Source organism: Pelodiscus sinensis, chromosome 5 (assembly GCF_049634645.1).
Source record: "Pelodiscus sinensis isolate JC-2024 chromosome 5, ASM4963464v1, whole genome shotgun sequence".
Lineage (NCBI taxonomy): Eukaryota > Metazoa > Chordata > Testudines > Trionychidae > Pelodiscus > Pelodiscus sinensis.
In genome coordinates this window covers 88,932,914-88,951,386 of record NC_134715.1, presented here as the reverse complement: position 1 = coordinate 88,951,386, position 18,473 = coordinate 88,932,914, and the positions used below count along the sequence as shown (strand labels likewise).

At 42.8% G+C, this 18,473-nt stretch overlaps 1 protein-coding gene across 2 annotated transcripts in view; it reads right to left on the bottom strand.

Annotated features, from left to right (window-relative positions):
- GABRG1 (gamma-aminobutyric acid type A receptor subunit gamma1) overlaps positions 1–18,473 on the bottom strand; it is an 88,209-nt gene that overhangs the window by 47,664 nt on the left and 22,072 nt on the right. For both annotated transcript variants that reach the window (XM_075930486.1, XM_006111939.4), the window contains exon 3: positions 16,151–16,218. In XM_075930486.1, the coding sequence (XP_075786601.1) occupies positions 16,151–16,153 (3 nt within the window). In that variant the 5' untranslated portion in view covers positions 16,154–16,218. The remainder of the gene's footprint in view (positions 1–16,150; positions 16,219–18,473) is intronic.

Below are 18,473 nucleotides of genomic sequence, written 5' to 3'. Positions count from 1 at the left end.
TACAAGAGAGTATTAAAGAGAAATTTTCAGCAAAGTGGATCTAACATGCTAGCAGGGATGTGCTAATTGGAGCATATTTTATACAGAAAACAGGAAATTAAGAGTAAAATGCCCTAATTCTTTATGGGACAAACACAAATACAACCATATTTCCTTAAGCCAAAAGTCCAAAAAAATAGCATAAGACTTGTTTCAGCAAAAATGTGAACTGAGAACTCAACAGAGGTCTGAGCTTGCTTCAAACACGTTGCAGAGATGAAGATGAAAACCCATTTGCTTCATCTCTGCTCAGTTCTGTCTAGAGGTCATTGTCCCCTTGGAGAGATTCTGTCTGGAAGACAAACTGAAAGAAAGAGTTTTCAGCAAGAGATTTCAAGAAAAATTGAGAAAAGAATTTCTCTTATTTGAGAAAGTTAAAGAAAATACACTGGCACTCTCTCATCAAGAAGGAGAGATATTACTAAATTTCACAGACTCAGTTGGTTTAATGTGGGAATAAAAGGTTTAGGAGATCAAGGCAGCCAAATACAAAAGATAAAAAATATGATCTAAGATTCAGGAACGCATGAAAGAAAGCTATCAATATTAGCTGTTTTATCACCATCTCACAAATATGCTGTCAGTGAGCACTTATTTTCTCTGTCACAGACCCATCCCACTATATACCTACATGTCAAGCAAAGGCTTTCAAACAAGATCTCCAATATATTAAAATATTTATCAGTCTTTCCTTTACAGCTACATTAACAAAAGTTCTAAAATGTGGTTCCTCTCAAGTGGGTTATTTTAAAGACCCTTTAAAAAAAGCTGTAGGAACTACTTCAGGCTTAGCAATGGTTTCATCAAAAGCAGATCCCCTGGGACTGAAGTTGAAATTAAATTGCTTGTTTCAGCAATCACTTTTAGTTAGTTCCTTAGGACCCCATGGCCAGATCTGAGAAGTCCAATGAGTCCCAGTAGATCGTGACTTGTAACTCTGACATTCTTGATATTGGAGGAAAGAGGACGGGGAGGAGAGGCATCAGGGGATTATAAAAACTGAACTGAACAGAACAAAATTTCATCTATGATTGGAAACTTTTAACCAATCAGATCATTCCCATTACACAAATTGTACTAGAGGTTGTCATGTGAGCATATTCCAACCTAATGGAAAGAATACTTCAATAATATGTTTGCAAGAGGTGGCAGTATATAGAGAAAGTCCATTTGATTCCTTAAATTAGAATAAATTCATATTCTTTCTTGTTACATCTGGTGCACACTCTAATCTGTGCCATTATGAATGTTCAAAACGAGTGTCTGTATAAGAGTTTTTTTGACTCTTCTGTATAAATTAGAGACTATTAACAAAAATAATTCCTGTTAATGATTTTTCTACCTGGAATATTTACTAGAGTACTTCCTGTAGTTATGACACTTGAGGGTTTGTTTGTTTAATTCAGCAAAGGAACTCCTGATGAATTGCTTTTCATTTAAATATAAGTATGCCTGCTGTTGCCATTCCCCTAGAGCAGTGGTCACCAACCAGTAGATCGGGATCTACCTGCAGATCTTGGAGCCTCTGACAGGTGATCCTGGCTGGTTTGGTCAAGAGGCTGTCAAGTGCCAGAACTTCAGCTGCCTCCCCTCCCCCCCACACACAAACACACAGCTGCACTTCTCCTGCCCTTTGCCTTGGAGCTATCCCCTCAAAAACCTCCTACTTGCTGTGCAGGGGAGGGAGAAGAGGGTGCTGATATCACGGTGCCCCCTCTCCCACTTTGTGTCCTATCTCTACAGAGCAAAGAGGGGGCACAACAGGACTTGGGATGGAGTTTGCGGGCTGCTTTTGCGAGTGGTGCAGGGCCAGGGTAGGGGTGAGCCTGCCTTAGTCCCATTGCACCACCACCCAGGAGCCACCTGAGGTAAGCAGGGCCCAGCTGGAGCCCACATCCCGAAATCTTACCCCAGTCATAAACCCCCTCCTGCACCCCAAGCACCTCTACATCCAAACACTCTCGGAGCCTGCACCTAGAACCTCCTCCGCACAATTTTTGGCCCATCCAACTCAGTCCTCATCATGCCCACAGCTTGGTGAAAGTGAGGGAGGATGGAGTGAGCAGGAGGCCGGGCCTCAGAGAAGGGATATAAAGGAGGCGGGGCAAGGATATCTGGGTGTGAGGTAGATCTTGGATTGCACTTCAATTCAAAAAGTGATCTACTGCTTAAAAAGGTTGGAGACTACTGCACTAGAAGCCTCAAAGCAGTAAAATAGGAATCTAATGAGGCAAACTGGTTGCCAATGATTTAATTATGCAAACCCTGACACACTAGGGCTATACCTTCCCAGAGGCCATGCCTTGCCCCATTCCCCACTCATTCCAGCCCCTTTCCTCCATTGTTCACTCTCCCACACCCTCATTTACTTTCACCAGGATGAGAAAAAGTGTTGGGGGGTAGGTTCTGGGAAGTCATTTGGGTGCAAGAGGGGACCAGGGCTGGGACAAGAGGTAAGGATGCAGGTTCTGTCTGGCACTTACTTTGAGCTGCTCCTACTGGGTTCCCTGCCTACCCTGGCCCTGTGTAGTTCTGTGAAAGATTATGTCTGGGCGCGAGCTCCCACCCCCGCCTTACGGGTGGGGCCCAGTAAGCCCACTGTCTTGAAGACCCGGGGTCCAGCAGTTAGACTGGCGCGAGCTCCCCAACTCACCCCCTTTTGGGTTGAGCAGGTCTCAGCGAGCCCTGTGATCAAGGAATCACGTGGTCCTTTGACCCCCCCCTCCCGGGGCCAGCTGTCTATAATTACATCTCACTGGGGTGGCTGCCCCTCACAATTTTCCCAAGTTTGATTATGCGTTTTCTATGCAAGATAATGGGGTGGTGCTAGGGGGACCCGGGCCTACCCTCTCCACCGGGTCCCAGCCCGGGGCCCTAAGGGGTTCGGGTACTACCGTTACCCGGCTGACGGGGTCCCACCCCGTAACGTGTCAGCCCACAGGCGCCAAAAGTGCTGGGCTATTTCCTAGCCTCCCTCGGCCCTAGGGGCCCTGCCCTAGCACACCAGGTCTTACTGTTCCGACGTGAGTCCTGGATGCCCCTTCCTGGTTCTCCAGCGTCCCGGCCTCCTGACTCCAACAGGGCGGGAAGGAATCACTTCCCTGCGGTCCTTCTCCCGGTTCTGCCTCCTGGGCGGCTTTTTAACCTCTCACCGGAGGTCACACCGCCCTTCATTTCCCCTCCCACAACGTCACTCTGTGTGGAGTGTCGGGCCAAAGGGGGCAGGGTTACGTCCTGACGTCCCTAGTCCGGGGCGCAGCAGACTGCCCCCAACCACCACTGTCTCCCAAGGCAGGGGAGTCCTACCCCGCACGGGGTTTGGTGCGGGCAGCTTCATAGACTCATGCCTGCTTGGCCATGCCTCCCCGTCCTCCCACCGGGGCCAGAATCGACGCCTGGCTGGTTTCAGTGCGGGCCTTCGCTGGCCTGTCACAAGCTCCTTGAAGTGTCTGGCATACCCCTGAAGCCTGTAGGGAGAGGGCCAGGTGGCTCCGCACGGTTTTCCCACCATGCATATTGTGGCCAATGGGATGTGTGAGGGTGGTGCCTACAGGAGGGGGTAGGGTTGTCCCTAGGCATGAGCAAAATAAGCAGCTTTATAGGGCACCTGAAAATGTGGAGCTCTGCAGGCATGTGTGCTTATGTGCCTGAGGACTGTTCTTACCACCTCTGCTGGCTCCTCCCTGCAACTGCTCTCTCATGTCTGCTGATGGGCTTCTCCCTGCCATGTCCCCCCACCCCACATGGTCCTCTTGGCCAGCAGCAGTGGCTAGTGAGGACTCCATACTGCCAAACTGTTTGAAATAATATACTAGTGAGGTACTTTTCACAGCACCTAAAATAAAACATCGTAAAAATGTATAACACTCAACCAAGAGCAATAAAGAAAAAAAATCAAATTATAATGTACTTACTGTCTGCATCTATGGAGCACAAATGCAAGCATGATGAGAAATCATCACTTCTTGACTACTGTAGCATGTATATATACATGATGACATAAACACGGGCTTTCTTCTGAGAATGTCAAAATGCATTGTAATTGTTGGTTAGCCAAGATGAACTGTAAAAGTAACTATTGGATGGTAATGGAAAACATAATACATGGGAAATTAAATTTGGTAGGATGATTCTCACAGCTGGAATACCACATTCAAAGGCAATGTTTGTACAGGAGCTAGTGAATAGTAAAAATGGGTAGAGACACATTTTGAAAATATTTATTGTCTAACTAAAAATGAAGAGGATAGCTCAGAAAGTGTTAAAAAGGTACGAAAAGTGAAAGATAGTGAGTCTGGCAGCTGGCACATTCCTGAAGTGACAGAGAGAGAAGGAAAGGAAGAGGACAGAAAAGGTCTCAGTCTGTTGTTATTATACAATCTGAAAATCACAAAATACTTCACAATAGTGAAGCCAAGTAGCCTGTATATGTTGGGAGCAAGTTGGGTAGAAGACAGAGAGAAGAGTAAGGACTATGAAGGAGACATGGTCTTTTATAGCATTAGCAAAAATTGATACTTACATTTAAAAGTAGATATTAAAATAGTTTAAAAAACAGTGGGTTTCCAGGTAGAATTTCATTTCCCAAAACTGTATCTTTCAATTACAAATTTCAAATACTTTTAAAATATATATAGGTAATAGTGTAGCTGGACACCAACAATTGAAATATATATCAAATACTGGAAAACCAGAAAACATGAAAACAACAAAACAAAAACTCTCTAAGTCCCTCTATTCCACATACTTTCTGCAACTTCTTAAACTATATTAATCTAAGATACATATACTGTACGCTGACATCTTAAATCTCATATATTCTGGTGATAGTTTGGCCATGTATACTACCATTTTTGTCTGTGGACCCTAAACACCTAAGCTAGCCCTAACCAAATCATCAACTTGTATACAATCAGCATACACCACTGCAGTCAATGGTGTTATATCAATTTATACCAGCTGAGAGGATATAGAACCATGTATCTTGTCCATTATCCGAAGAATAATTTTAGATACAGAAAAACTAAGCCAACTGTGATTTAAACAGCAGTTATTTTATAGGAAGTCAAAAAACCTGAACCAAGAACTGGATGGCTGTATATATTTTAAAATTTCATGATAACATAAACTTGCCTACATATGCAGTGTTAAATACAACTGCAGCCATATATCAAGGCATTCATAAGATGACATGCAGAAATCAGCATAGTCTTTCCACTGAAGAGCATTTTTAAAAAAACCTTTGTGGAACCATAAATAGATCAACTCCTGTTGTTATTAAATTTGTTAAGAGATAATTTCCAAAATTCTCAGCAGTGGCTGACAAGAGAAAAATGCTATTTACGAGAGGGATACAAAGGTGGCAAAACCATTCTGGGCACCTGTGCTCTAGTTCTGTCCCTGAAAGCTGCTTTAACATGTGCCAACTGTCCAAAGGTTCCATAAAAGACACTTCCCTTTCTTTTCCCTCCCAATCACTCTCCTTGCACCAGCCATGGGAAAGGGGAGTGGCATAGAATCTTTATTCCACACCACAACATGGGAAGATCCTCATATAATGCAGCAATCTTTCTGTAAATGGCTAATGGATGACAAGTTTTGAGTGACTTTACAATAGCTGTAATGTATTTCACTTGCTTTGCCTCACAAGATTTGGAGCAATAAGTAAGTTTTATCTACTACAAAATACCCAAATTGCATGTACAGCAAATATGAAATAAATTCCTATTTGTTCAATACTGTGTATATTTATAGGGCCATGTGAAATTATAAAGTCACAGTGATTAATAATTTAATACTAATAATAGGCATATGGATTCTAAAGTTAAGTATATGTAAAAGCAAAAGACAATTCAAATGCCAAGCTTACTAGAATAGTATTTACTCATCTGCTGTAAATATATGTTTTCAGCAAACATTAAATATACATGTGGACAACAAATCAACTAAGTAAGGCACAGAATGCTGACGGGAGCAAAAGATATTAAAATCCACCTTTCCTTATTAAGAAAAGTGGTTTAAAAATTGTATTCTCTTAGCTCAATTCAAAGAGGAACTTGATCTTTCAAATTTAAGGTTTCCACAGTAAAGCTGACAAATAAAGCTGCAGGAGTTGTTTCACTCTCAATGTCTGCAAAGTTCAGTTCACAAGCCCATCTTGAGCCAAAACCTGGAGGGTTCACATAATCCTAGAAATAGATGGCCAGTTGCTCTGCTGGGATAGTTGTTATATATTTTTGTGTATCTTACCTGGAACTATAGTTACTTTTTTAGAGTAGGTTTAGGCCACTATGCCATATAGATGTATTTGTTTAAATATGGCCCATTTTTCCTATGTGTTTCAACTCTTCCTGTAGAGGATTTCATTTGTGTGTCTGTGTGGTTTGTACATGTATGAGGGAGAGAATGAGAAGATGACTATTTATACATATAAACTGAAGTAAGTGCATTACGCATATGCAGGATTAGGCTCTTAATCCCTATAACTCATAAAAATAGCTGCCTCTTTCCAAGTATCACTTTTTCTTTCTATTGGTCACTTTACAACCTTTCAATAAAATATGTAATTCAATAATATCCAGCAGCAGTGTAAAATACAAGTAACTAATGCAATATTAGGTGTTACATTTTTTTAGCATAGGAATAAAGCATATCTATCGCTGTGTACTTTCTGAACAACACTGCTTATATTTTAATGTTTCATGTAAATTTTATAATTCTTTAACTGAATTTTAAGAGAACAAGTTTCTGTTCTTTAAAGATGTGAAAAGGAACAATGACTGAAGAAGCTGTGTGTTACATTCATAGTGCTTCTTAGTGATTACAATTTAAGAATAAATGGTATTTAAAAGTTGATATTTGAAAGTAACGATCAGCACCACTACAGATCAAAGTAAGGAATGGTGCAATAAGATGATAAAAACTAAGCCTTACAACTGCCCATGCCATTCACTGTGCCTAGTGAAGCAACATTTTATGTAGTATGTGACTCTTTGACATATTCTACCTTATTAAAAATAATAACCCTATACTTCAAAGTATGGCTGATATCTTGCCTTCAATGGATAACTAGGAAGAGGCACAAAAGGAGTTACACAAACTAAAAAAAGAGCATCAGAAATATGCAGGAATAATAAGGAAATGAAACTGTAAGACTGAAGCATAATTACAGCCAAAAATCTATTAATAAACTTTAATAAATGAATAAATAGTGACATCTCAATTGACATCCAAGAAAAAAATAACAAACATCACGCTAAAATAGAAGCAGATCAAAACTGTTACCTACATATTACAGATATGGGAGTTAGCCAAGAGATTTTTCTTTTTTATACACTTTTAATCAAACTATGCAAGAAAGATTTTTTCTCCAATCATCATGTTCACATGCTTTAGTGAGTAACTACACAATCTCATTAAAATGGTCCCTGTCTTTATTACCCAGTTATCTCTCCATTATTTGTTTCCTCTGTATAGTACTGTGTGTGAAACTACATTGTGAATACTTCATGGACAGGGATCATATGCAGTTTACCTGTGCTATGAGAGGCCTACAGTACCTTTTAGCACTGTAAAACAACTACATTTCCTAACTTTAGAGCTTCTGCTGTCTTCCTTCTCCCACAACTCCCACTACTTCAATAGGAGTGGACACTGATTTTAGTGAGCATTTTGGATTAACACAAATTACAGGATCAGGCCATATTTTATGTCAAATATGTAATAAAAGAAGCATTGGTAGCTTGCCATGTTCCTCTTCAATTACCATAACTTGTCTCTTTTATGGTCTCCCCAAAACTCATAAGCAAAGTATTGCAATACAGGCAGTCCCCGAGATACGCGGATCCGACTTAAGTCGGATCCGCAGATATGAACGGGGATTTTCTCGCCCCGGACAACGGGAGCGGCGGACGCCCGGTCCCGCCGCCCCCGTCCTCCGGGGTGAGAAAAGCTGCTCTGCCTCTCCCTGGTCTGCTGGGAGGGGGGAGAGGAGCCAGATCAGCGCCGCGTCCTGCCCGGGTCCTCCGCGGCTTTGCTCAGCGTCTCCCTGGTCTGCCGGGGGGGGGGGGGACGCAGCTAGGGAGACGTGGAGCAAAGCCCCAGGCCTGTGGTAGAGCAGGTGGGGCGTTGCCGGTTGGTCAGCAGTGGCTGAATCTGGACGCCAGTTCCGACTTACATACAGATTCAACTTAAGAAGAAACCTACAGTCCCTATCTTGTACGTAACCCGGGGACTGCCTGTACAAAGAAAAAGACAGGGAAAGTCTTTCCTGGGGCACCTGTATCACCTGCACTCTTATCAGCACTGCTACACGAAAGCTCCATGGAAAGGAACAGGGCAGAAATAGCCAGAAAATTCCATAAACTATAAAGATCCACTAGACTGGGCCTGGGCAAAATACGGACCGTGGGCCAGATTCGGCCCATGGATGCAGTGGGAAGTCCCAGGCAGGCTCCCTGCTTGTTCCACACACTGCTCAGAAAAGGTGAGGAGGAGCCATTTGTCTTCCAAAACTCTGACCCCAGAGGGGGGGGGGAAGCTTCAGGTGCTGCCCCCACCCCCAGTACAATCCCATTGGCCTGTTTGAATAATAGGCAGCACACAAAGCAAGGGTATGTCTACACTACCACCCTAGTTCGAACTAGGGTGGTTAATGTAGTCATTCAAAGTTGCAAATGAAGCCCGGGATTTAAATATGAATGTGGAATGTTAAATGTGGAACGAGGTGTAATGGTAGTTCGAATTAGAAACCCTAATTCGAACTACCTACTCCGTGCCGCATGTAGCAGCGGGCACGGAGTCCGCACTAACGAGGATTTAAAAATGGCGGCACTCGGCAAGATGCAAATGAAGCCCAGGATATTTAAATCCCAGGCTTCATTTGCAACTTCGAATGACTACATTAACCACCCTAGTTCGAACTAAGGTGGTAGTGTAGACATACCCCAAGCCACCCCCTCCCTCTGGCTCATTTATTCACACAAGCACATGGCCCTGCAGCCTGTGTAGGTGCAGGGTAGGCAGGTAGGTTGGCTGAGAAATGTTTTAAGCTATGCAAGCCTTTAGCTCTGCAGGCAGGCAGGCAGGTTGGACTGCTGGTTGGTAAGTTTCTTGGCCAGAACCTGCCTCTGGCACCCCAGCCTCTCCCTTTCCTCATCCCTCTGCCACCCCACTCAACATATCCAACCCCCCTCCCCCCCAACTCCCACACCCATACTCTCTCCCAGATCTGGCACCCCAATCCCCTACCCCAGATCACAATCCCTTTCCTACCCTAGGTCACAGCCCAAACTCCTACAACTCAGTCCCCTGCCCAAGGTTACATTCCAAAACCCTGCACTAGATCACAAATGCCTCCTTCACCCAAACTGTCTCCCAGACTCCACTCTCCCTCCTGCACCCCAATCCCTTACACCCAAGCTCTCTTCTGCACCCAACCTCCATCCCAGACCCCACTCCTCCTCATGGAAAAGTGCAACCCTTGACTGCTTTCCAAAAACTTGGGAGTGGCCCCCTGTCAAAAATTATTGCCCACCCTCCCTTGCACTAGACTCATGACTCATTGTCCATTGCACTACTTTGAATTAGTACTAGCAGACCACAGTGTGACTGTGTACCCCAGCCTCTGTTAGGGATAAGGAAAGAATTCCATCATCTGAAACCCCTATATGGATCTATGCAAAACCCCAGTAAATGCACTTTCCTGGTCATATGTATTAGAAACTCATTGCATAGTCGGGGCCTAAGTTCTATGTAAATAAAGTCTCAGAACTTATTGCTGGACTCATAGGCTCATAGACTTTAAGGTCAGAAGGGACCATTATGATCATCTAGTCAGGAATCAGGGCCTTTGTCATTAAAAATCCTCTTTGCCATATTTTGTGTGGCTACTGTCTGATGTCAAAGACTAGAGAGATTTGTACCAATACTATACATGAAAAATATTTATTTAGACATCATATGGTCTGTGAGTATATAACGACACCAGGTGCTTGAAAACACATTTTATGCACAAGAGAATGATGATCATGTCTGCACCGTTTAAAATGTACGTAGCACTTAAATCCTGGAGGCCAACACCTACAAAATGGTGCAAAGACAAATTCTATCAAATATCTCACATACACTTACAGCTTCTTTTTTCATGCAAGCATGAGTGAGTTCATCAGACAGCAGTGGGGGACAGACTAAAATCATAAAGATAATTGGTTTGCTCTTCTTAATATACATCTTTCTATCAGACTAGTTCAGAAACAGAGGCACATGTTACATATTTCTTCAGTGTTATAATCTGTTCAAAAAAAAAGCTATATCTCACTACATTGTGTTATACGAACAGACTAAATAAGAGGATACCATTATTTTCTAAAATAAGTTAATTATAAATATTTCCATGAATTATGCCTTCGAATTTTGGTGGGTTTATGATGTTTTTAAAATATTACCACCCTTCTTCCCCCATCCGCTTTTGCTTTGCAGAGTAGACTAACTACTTATAAAGTTGAAACAATGAAACAGTTGTTAAAATGTACAGAATTAACAAACTACAAAAGTTATTTTGCTCTAATTTCTATAGAATAGTGATGTGTTACTTGTAACAATAAAGTATATATATGGAAGAGGTTCAAGATCTTCAGGTGTGTGTACTTTACATATATGTACCACCAAGTTACATAAGGTTTTGAAAAAATGTCCAGTTTTATTGAATTCACATATTTTATGCTGCTAGAACACAACTAGCGGTCTATATGCAACATAGCTTGATATTTCTTGCAGTCAATGATCAGACCATTTTCATGGGCACTAAATACTAAAAGCACTTTAAAAGGCCTTTAGAATATAATGTGCTAACAACCTTTTCAAAGGCTATAACAATAACACTTTATCAATTCAAAGATGGACTGAACACTTCAACGCTTTAAAGTATATTTTTTAAAGCATCATCCAAACATCAGTCTAACAGCAGTATATTAGTACCCAAACCTAGGATGCTACCTCACTGAAAAAAGGTAGAATTTGGGGTATTTACCTTGAAATAAGTAGTTGAAAGAAAAACTTGCTTCCCTTTTAACTCTTTCCTTTTGCAAATCATCTTCTTTGATCATGTCTTCACTCTGGGGAAGATTGACACTGCTACGATCAATATTCCAGAGTTTCATTTAGTGGTCTAGTAAAGACCTACTAAATCAAATTCAGAGGGTGCCATTGTCAGTGGCCAGTGCTCCTGAGATGAGTAAGATAAACCAATGGGAGTGTTTGCTCCCATCGACATCCCACTGTCGGGTCAGCGGGGAAAACTCAAATTAAGGTATGTTGATTCCAGCTACATAATTAACATAGCTGGAGTTGTGTATCCTAATTTGACCTTCCCTTTTAGTGTAAGCCTGGCCTTTGTTTCAAAACTTTTACCAGCAGCAGCTCCCTGTTGCCACCAGTCAAAGATCAGTGGCAAACAGAAGTGAAGTCTGCCACTCGCTGCATAGCAGAGGCTGACAAAAACCCTCCAAATCCTCTTAGAGTACAGAGTGGAGTGCTGTCTTCAACAAAGCACATGAGAGTCTTCCTTCACATTGAAATCAGCTTGGCTCCGGAGCCAAGACCCGGCTTATGGAGTGATGATGAATGAGCTATTTGAATAAAGAGGAGAATGGAGAAATAAGCATTTTATTGGTTTTAGGCTAAAAGGAAAGAGAGAAAGGGGGTATGAAAGAAAAACTGTGGCAAATAACAAGTAAAAGGTAGTAATAGCTTGAAAAAATCAAGATTGTTATATTTTATTTAATATATATCAGATAAAACATGAGAGGCATTACAGCAGGGTTGGGGAACCTTGGACCTGGACCCAGAGGCTCAGAACTTCCCCCTAGCATTGGATATCCGGGGGGCTGGAGTGCACAAAATCTACTAGCTTGGGGCCCCCTACTTTTCTGTAAGTCAGTGGTCCCCGACTCAAAAAAAAGTTCCCCACCACTGCAATCTTTGGACCTGAAAAAGTGAGCCTCTACTGTCTGCACTGAAAGAGCTACCTTTCTTTACATAAGAGTAGCACAGGCTTATAAACCTCAGCGACCATTAGAGGGTGACAGAGTACCACTGAGCAAATATGGATTACATACTTGTGAAATAGTGCTACCCTTTTACCTACTGTCAGGTGCTAATGCAGTCCTTTGCATTTCCCCAGTTTTATACTTTGTGATAACTTATTTTCCCTTTTTATTAGAATTGCTCATTTTTGAAGTGTTTTTCTCTATTTCACTGAGGATGTAAGAATTTGATTGAATTATATATTTATGTTATGCGTATGAGAAACCCAAAAGGGAAAGACTTATGGCTGATCAATAAAACTGGCTTCATGAGAGAAAATAAAGCCAGCAATAAATTTCCATGATGTACTTGTGTGTCATATTTGACAATCTTATTGTCTTTTTTTCCAAAGTTATAGCAACCAGTATTCTATTCTGGACTAATTAGTATGCAAGTTCTGAGAATTGCCCTTGCTTTGATGGTTCTGTCCATTTTCTTTTGGTTTTATGAGAAGCAATCCCATTCCAGGCACATCCTGTTTTCCTGGCACAACAAAACCGTTATGTTGCCTTAAATCGGAGGTGGGGAACCTTTTTTGGGTCAGGGGCCACTGACCCACAGAAAACTCATTCAGGGCCACACATGAGCGAGAAGCAAAAAATCCAACTGAAAAAAAACTCCTCACTAATGTAGCCCCCAACTGACACTCCTCACCTTCCCCTCTCACACCAGAGCCTGGGGGGCCCCAGCCTAGTAAATTTTGTGTGCACCAGCCCTGCAGTAGGATACCAGGGGGCCTGGAGCACCGCACAGGCTCCCCAATGCTAGAGCAAGCCCTGAGCCTCATCACTGCTTTACATTATGGTAAGAGGAAGCTTTATACCACATTTGGTGGTCCTAGCTTTTACTATCTAGGAGGAGTTCTTGAACAAACAGACACTCTAAAACACATAGTAGATAAATAACTGAGGTATAGTTGACATGCGCCAAATTATAACATTCTCCCCACCTACCTCTAAACTGACTGGCAGTTACTCACATGAACAGTTGCTTTGAGTTCAGTGAGAGTGCTCTAGATACTCAATAAAGCAAGTAAGAAGATCAAAAGTGGGGCTCAATATAGAAAAGATACAATATTAACACAGGTGATTTCTTCAAGGGCAAACTGAGATACCCTTACTCCAGCAACTAGCACTTTATTCAACTTAGATCTGGTATACACTGAGGCTGTGTATACATTAGCATCTCTTTTCCGGAAAAGGGTGCCAATGAGACAAGTCGGAATTGCAAATGCCGCGGGGGATTTAAATATCCCCCGCGGCATTTGCATGAACATGGCTGCCGCTTTTTTCCGGCTCGGGGCTTTGCCGGAGAAAAGTGCCAGTCTAGACGGGATCTTTCGGAAAATAAAGCCTTTTCTGGAAGATCCCTTATTCCTCTCAAAATCAGGAATAAGGGATCTTCCAGAAAAGGCTTTATTTTCTGAAAGATCCTGTCTAGACTGGCGCTTTTCTCCAGCAAAGCCCCGAGCCGGAAAAAAGCGGCAGCCATGTTCATGCAAATGCCACGGGGGATATTTAAATCCCCCACAGCATTTGCAATTCCGACTTGTCTCATTAGCATCCCTTTTCCGGAAAAGGGTGCCAATGTAGACACAGCCTGAGAGTTTAAATTGAGTTTAGCCACATTAGGTGGATTTTCCAAACAACGAGTCTGTTGATTTAAAGGGCTGTTTAAGTCTATTTCTGTACTCCTTTCACGAGGAGTAACCACTAAATTTGATCTTACATAGTTGACTTTCCGGCAGTGCAGATGCAGCACTATAAAAGTAGACATTCTTGGCCTCTGGGAGGTGTCCCACTGTGCCCTGCGATGACCAGTTTGGCTACAACTTTCAACTCTACTGATCTCCAGGTGAACAGGAAAAGCCCTGGGAAAAACTAAATTTCAGTTCCTGTGTGGCCAGCATGGTGAGCAGATCTCAAAGCATGTAACACACCTGACCATGAGTTCAAATTCCATGAACCCAGGGTCACAGCTGAGCACCAGCATGGAGTGAGCAGATGGTTCTGAACCACATTGCTATGTAGGGAGAGTTATCTGTTCTTAAAGAACTACAAACCAACAAAAGAAATGCAGATATCTAAGCCAAGATCACAAGGGGAATGGAGGAGAAAGGGTCTATCAGGGACACCAAGCAGGGACCTGTGAAAATATAGGAACTGAGGCAGTCATATCAAAAGACAAAGGAGGCAAATGGATGGTCTGGAGCATCGTTGCAAACATGCTGCTTCTATGAGCAGCTGCATGCGATTCTTGGGGGGGGGGGGGGTCCTACCAGCTTCCCTAACCAGTCTGTGGATTCCTCTCAAGACACTTAGCAGCCTCAGGCAGTGGTGTGGAGGACTGCACGGTAGAGGACGAGAAGGAGAATGCTCAGCAGATGCCTGGGGCAACTATTGTCACTGAAAGCCAAGAACTTTTTATAACTTTGGAAATAATCCCTCCTCCCAGGAAGCCTCACAGTCAGGCTCTGATCCCAGGGAGGGCACTTCTGGTGAGTTCACATTTTTAATCTTGCTAAAAGTGAGATAAGGCAGTTGGGTGTGATTTTTGGTGGCCACTGTGCCTAAATGTGGGGTGGGGAATCCCCAGAACAGCTTTTTAACATGTCTGGAAATGCAGTGGAAATCCTCCCTGCACATCTGCATAAAGCTTTCATACAGGAACTCTTTAATCCTTCTCACAAGGCTGCCTTATTCCATCCTCCACAGTAGAACACTTTTCCACATCAAGCCAGCAGTAATTGTTCTGGCATCGCTGCAGCACAAAGAACTGCAGTGTAAACTCCAGGTTTCTGGACACATTCAGTCAGCACCTGCTCCCTATCACTGTGTGATTCATAGAAGACCAATCTCTCACACAGAATCCTGGATGAAGCAGGGGAAACTATTAGCTGATGTCTCTGCAGTAAACCTCCATTTGCTCACCCCCAATAAAGCATGGCTTGAACCTGGCCCTGCCCTCTTGCCACACCAGGACCTTCTCCCCTCTCCTGCCCTCATGATCCCATAGGAGGAGAAAGTTGCATTCTCTTGGCAACTAGGGGGTGCCAAACACATGGGCACTGAGTGAGCTTCTGCCCCGCCCTGCCATCATAAACAAATTCCCTTCCCCTCTTGCCTGTAGGCTCATGCCCCAGCCTGTCCCTTAGCATACTTGCTACCGAACTGAGTCCAGCTACTCCCTTAAGAACTCTAAGGTGTACCTACTGCAAAGTGACTGCATAACTATGACCTTGTACATAATATATCCCTATTGTCTTTAAAGAGACCTTCATTTTGTTCTAACAGAAAAGGCTTTACACACTACAATGTATTTCTTGTAAAGTCTGCTCTACACTTTTCATTACAGCAAGAACAGCAGTCAGCTTCCTGTGTGCTCCCACCTGGCAGAAATCTGAAGGCGAAAATGGACTAGGGAAGAGATGTACAAGCGGCAATTGCAATCCACCAACTTGGACAGGGAGCGTGTATATAAGTGGAGGAATATGCTGCTGGAGGAGATACACGCTGAGTGTCAGGAAAGGAGAGCGTGCACAGAACGGAATGGGAAGCACCAGGAAAGAGTGTTGTCATCCATGTATGTGATGGACTGCATGGCAGCACTGTCCTCCTTCCTGGACGAGCACCCCCTCCATCCCTTGCGGTCCAACATTCCCTCCTTGTCTAAATCAGTACACGCTACTGACTTTCAGAAACTAGCCTGATTTGTCTCAGGTGAAAAGCTGGTCATTATATTTAATAGCGTGATTTTTTTTAATTACCTTTCTGAGATGGATTTTACTACGAAACACTATTCTCAAAGTATTTTAAAAATTAAGGAAAGTACAGAGCATCTCCAGTGTCTGCAATAATGGCCTCATAATTCAACTTAATAATATGTTTTTTTTAAACACTACAGGTTCACATTATAATTGAATGAAAGTCAGAGTAGTTAAAGGCAATAATTTGAATAGAGGTGGTGGCATTACATATTTATCCCACAAATATTTAAGGGAATATATTTTCAGTCAGTCAGGACTTACCATATTGATTGGATCAACTGGGCCAATGCTGTTAACATAGACATCTGTTTCAATTACTGTAGTTCTCACTAAAGAAAAAGAGTAACCATAATAATCACATAAGTAATCAATTCTAAATACTGTCTGTTGTTAATGTAATTAATGCTATTTATTCAAATAAGAATAAAAGTGATCCTTTTATCAAACACAGAAGGGGTAGTCATAACGTAAGATTGGCATTTGATCACTTTGCACAGAATCATAGTGAAACAACTCAATTGTAATGTAATCACAATGAAACAATGATCAAGATGAATCTGTGTTTTGCACTGGAAAACTTACTTTTGCCTGGTATGTTTTGTGACAATCTGAAGCAGTAATGGGAAGAAGGCTATCTTAATAAAGGTGTTCCGTTGTATAGGTGTTAGAGGATATACAGTAGCCTTTCCCTTATAGAATGGACATTTGTAAGTTAGAAAGGTCAGGACTCAGCTATAGAAATATTTTTTTTAAAAGCATTATTATAGGTTGAAACTCTCTTAACTGGGATTCCGTGGTCTGGCAACATCCATGGTCCAGCATGGATGTTGAATGATGAGAGTCCCATTGGAAGGCCAGCAGTAAGGATCCCTGTGGGATAGCTGGGCTGCCCAGTGGGTTTAGGAGACTTGAGTGTGACTGCCCAGAGGGGCTGGGAGCCCCACCACCTTGTGTGTGTGCAGCTACCCAGGGAGCCCCGGCATGTGATGCATGGGACTGGAGCCCTGGCATGCATGGCTGCCCATAGCCCCATGGTGTAGTGCACGCGGCTACCTGGAGCTCCAGTGCCAGGCTGTCCAGTGGAGCCATAGCAGTGATGGCTGCCCAGCAGGTCGGCAGGGCAGTAGGGCCAGTAGGAGGTGGGGAGCTGACAGAGACCAGCGGCCAGGCCAGGGAGACCGGTGGCAGGGGTCCAAAAATGGCCTTCCCTAGTCCAGCAAAATCCCTCACCCAGGAACTGTCAAGTCCCAAGGGTGTCGGACCAGTGAGGTGCAACCTGTAATATGAACGTAAGCAAACAAGGTGGCTCTTACGTAGTCAGCAAAGCTCATGAATATTGGAATGATAAGTACAGAAAATGACTTTGCTACACAATGGTGTTTTCTCTTGTTACATTTCAAAATTGACATAATTCTCAGCTTTCATATGGACAATCAACAGAAACAGGCAGAAAAAGAAACAGTGTCTCATAAAACAGACACTGTTTTTAACAGCACAGCTTTCCCCTTTGTTCTTACAAACTGAAATGCTCTTAACAGGAAGAAACCAAATCCTACTCTGGCATTTGAACCCATGAGTGCCAGGCTCAGAGAGAAAAATGTTGCTGCTATAAATGAACCAAATTAATTTAATACCCAAAATTCTTCTGTGGGATATCATTACTTGAAAGTTAAGGATATTCCCAGTCAAGTTATCTTGTTCTGCCAGTCTTCAGATGTTGAAATCAACACAAGATTTTATCAACATAATTGGAGTATAGAATGAGTGCATTATTGACTGGTTGTGTTTCTTTCTCTATTAAATGTCTACTTTCAACAAGTAGCAGAGTGGGATATGACTATGTAGTATGCATTTCTTTGAATGGACCAAGTGTTTAGGCCAGGGAAGCAAAGGGCTAAAAATTTACCTGCCTTTGGAGAAGAGTAACAGAGAAGGGAGTGTAATAATCTATGTTTTATTCAAAGACAACAGACTCTCAGTAACAGAAAGGTAATGTGGGCTAATGAATAGGGCACTGGTGTGGGAGACTGGAAACCTAGGTTGTAATCCTGGCCCTACCCATATCCTTGGACAAGTCATTTTACATTTTGGTGCCTCCGTTTCCCTTTCAGACTTAGTTTCCTTTATTTAGGCCAGCCGTGTTCAATTTGTGATCCAGAGACCCCCTTGGGGAGTAGGGGGCACACATTATGTCTAAGATTTCCAAAGGTTTCTGCATCCCCATTTGAAATACAGGTTGAACCTCTGTAATCCAACACTGTCTGGTCCAGCAACATCCATGTTCACCTTGATTTTAGTTAGCTGGATGTTCATTTATCATGGATGTGGCCAAGTTTCCTGTGGTTCCATAAAGTTTGTTTATAGCCACCGGTTCTGGTTCTCAGGGTTCTGTGCTATTATTTAGCTCTAATTTACCCCTAAATGTTTTCTAGGAGCCCAGTAAGTATGATGGTAATTCTGCTAGACAATATCGACACCCTCCCACCCGCCCATAGTCCAGCAAATTCTCTGGGTCGGCACCAATCAGGCCTAAGGGTGCCAGACTAGAGAGGTTCAACCTGTATGTTTGTTACAGATGCACAAA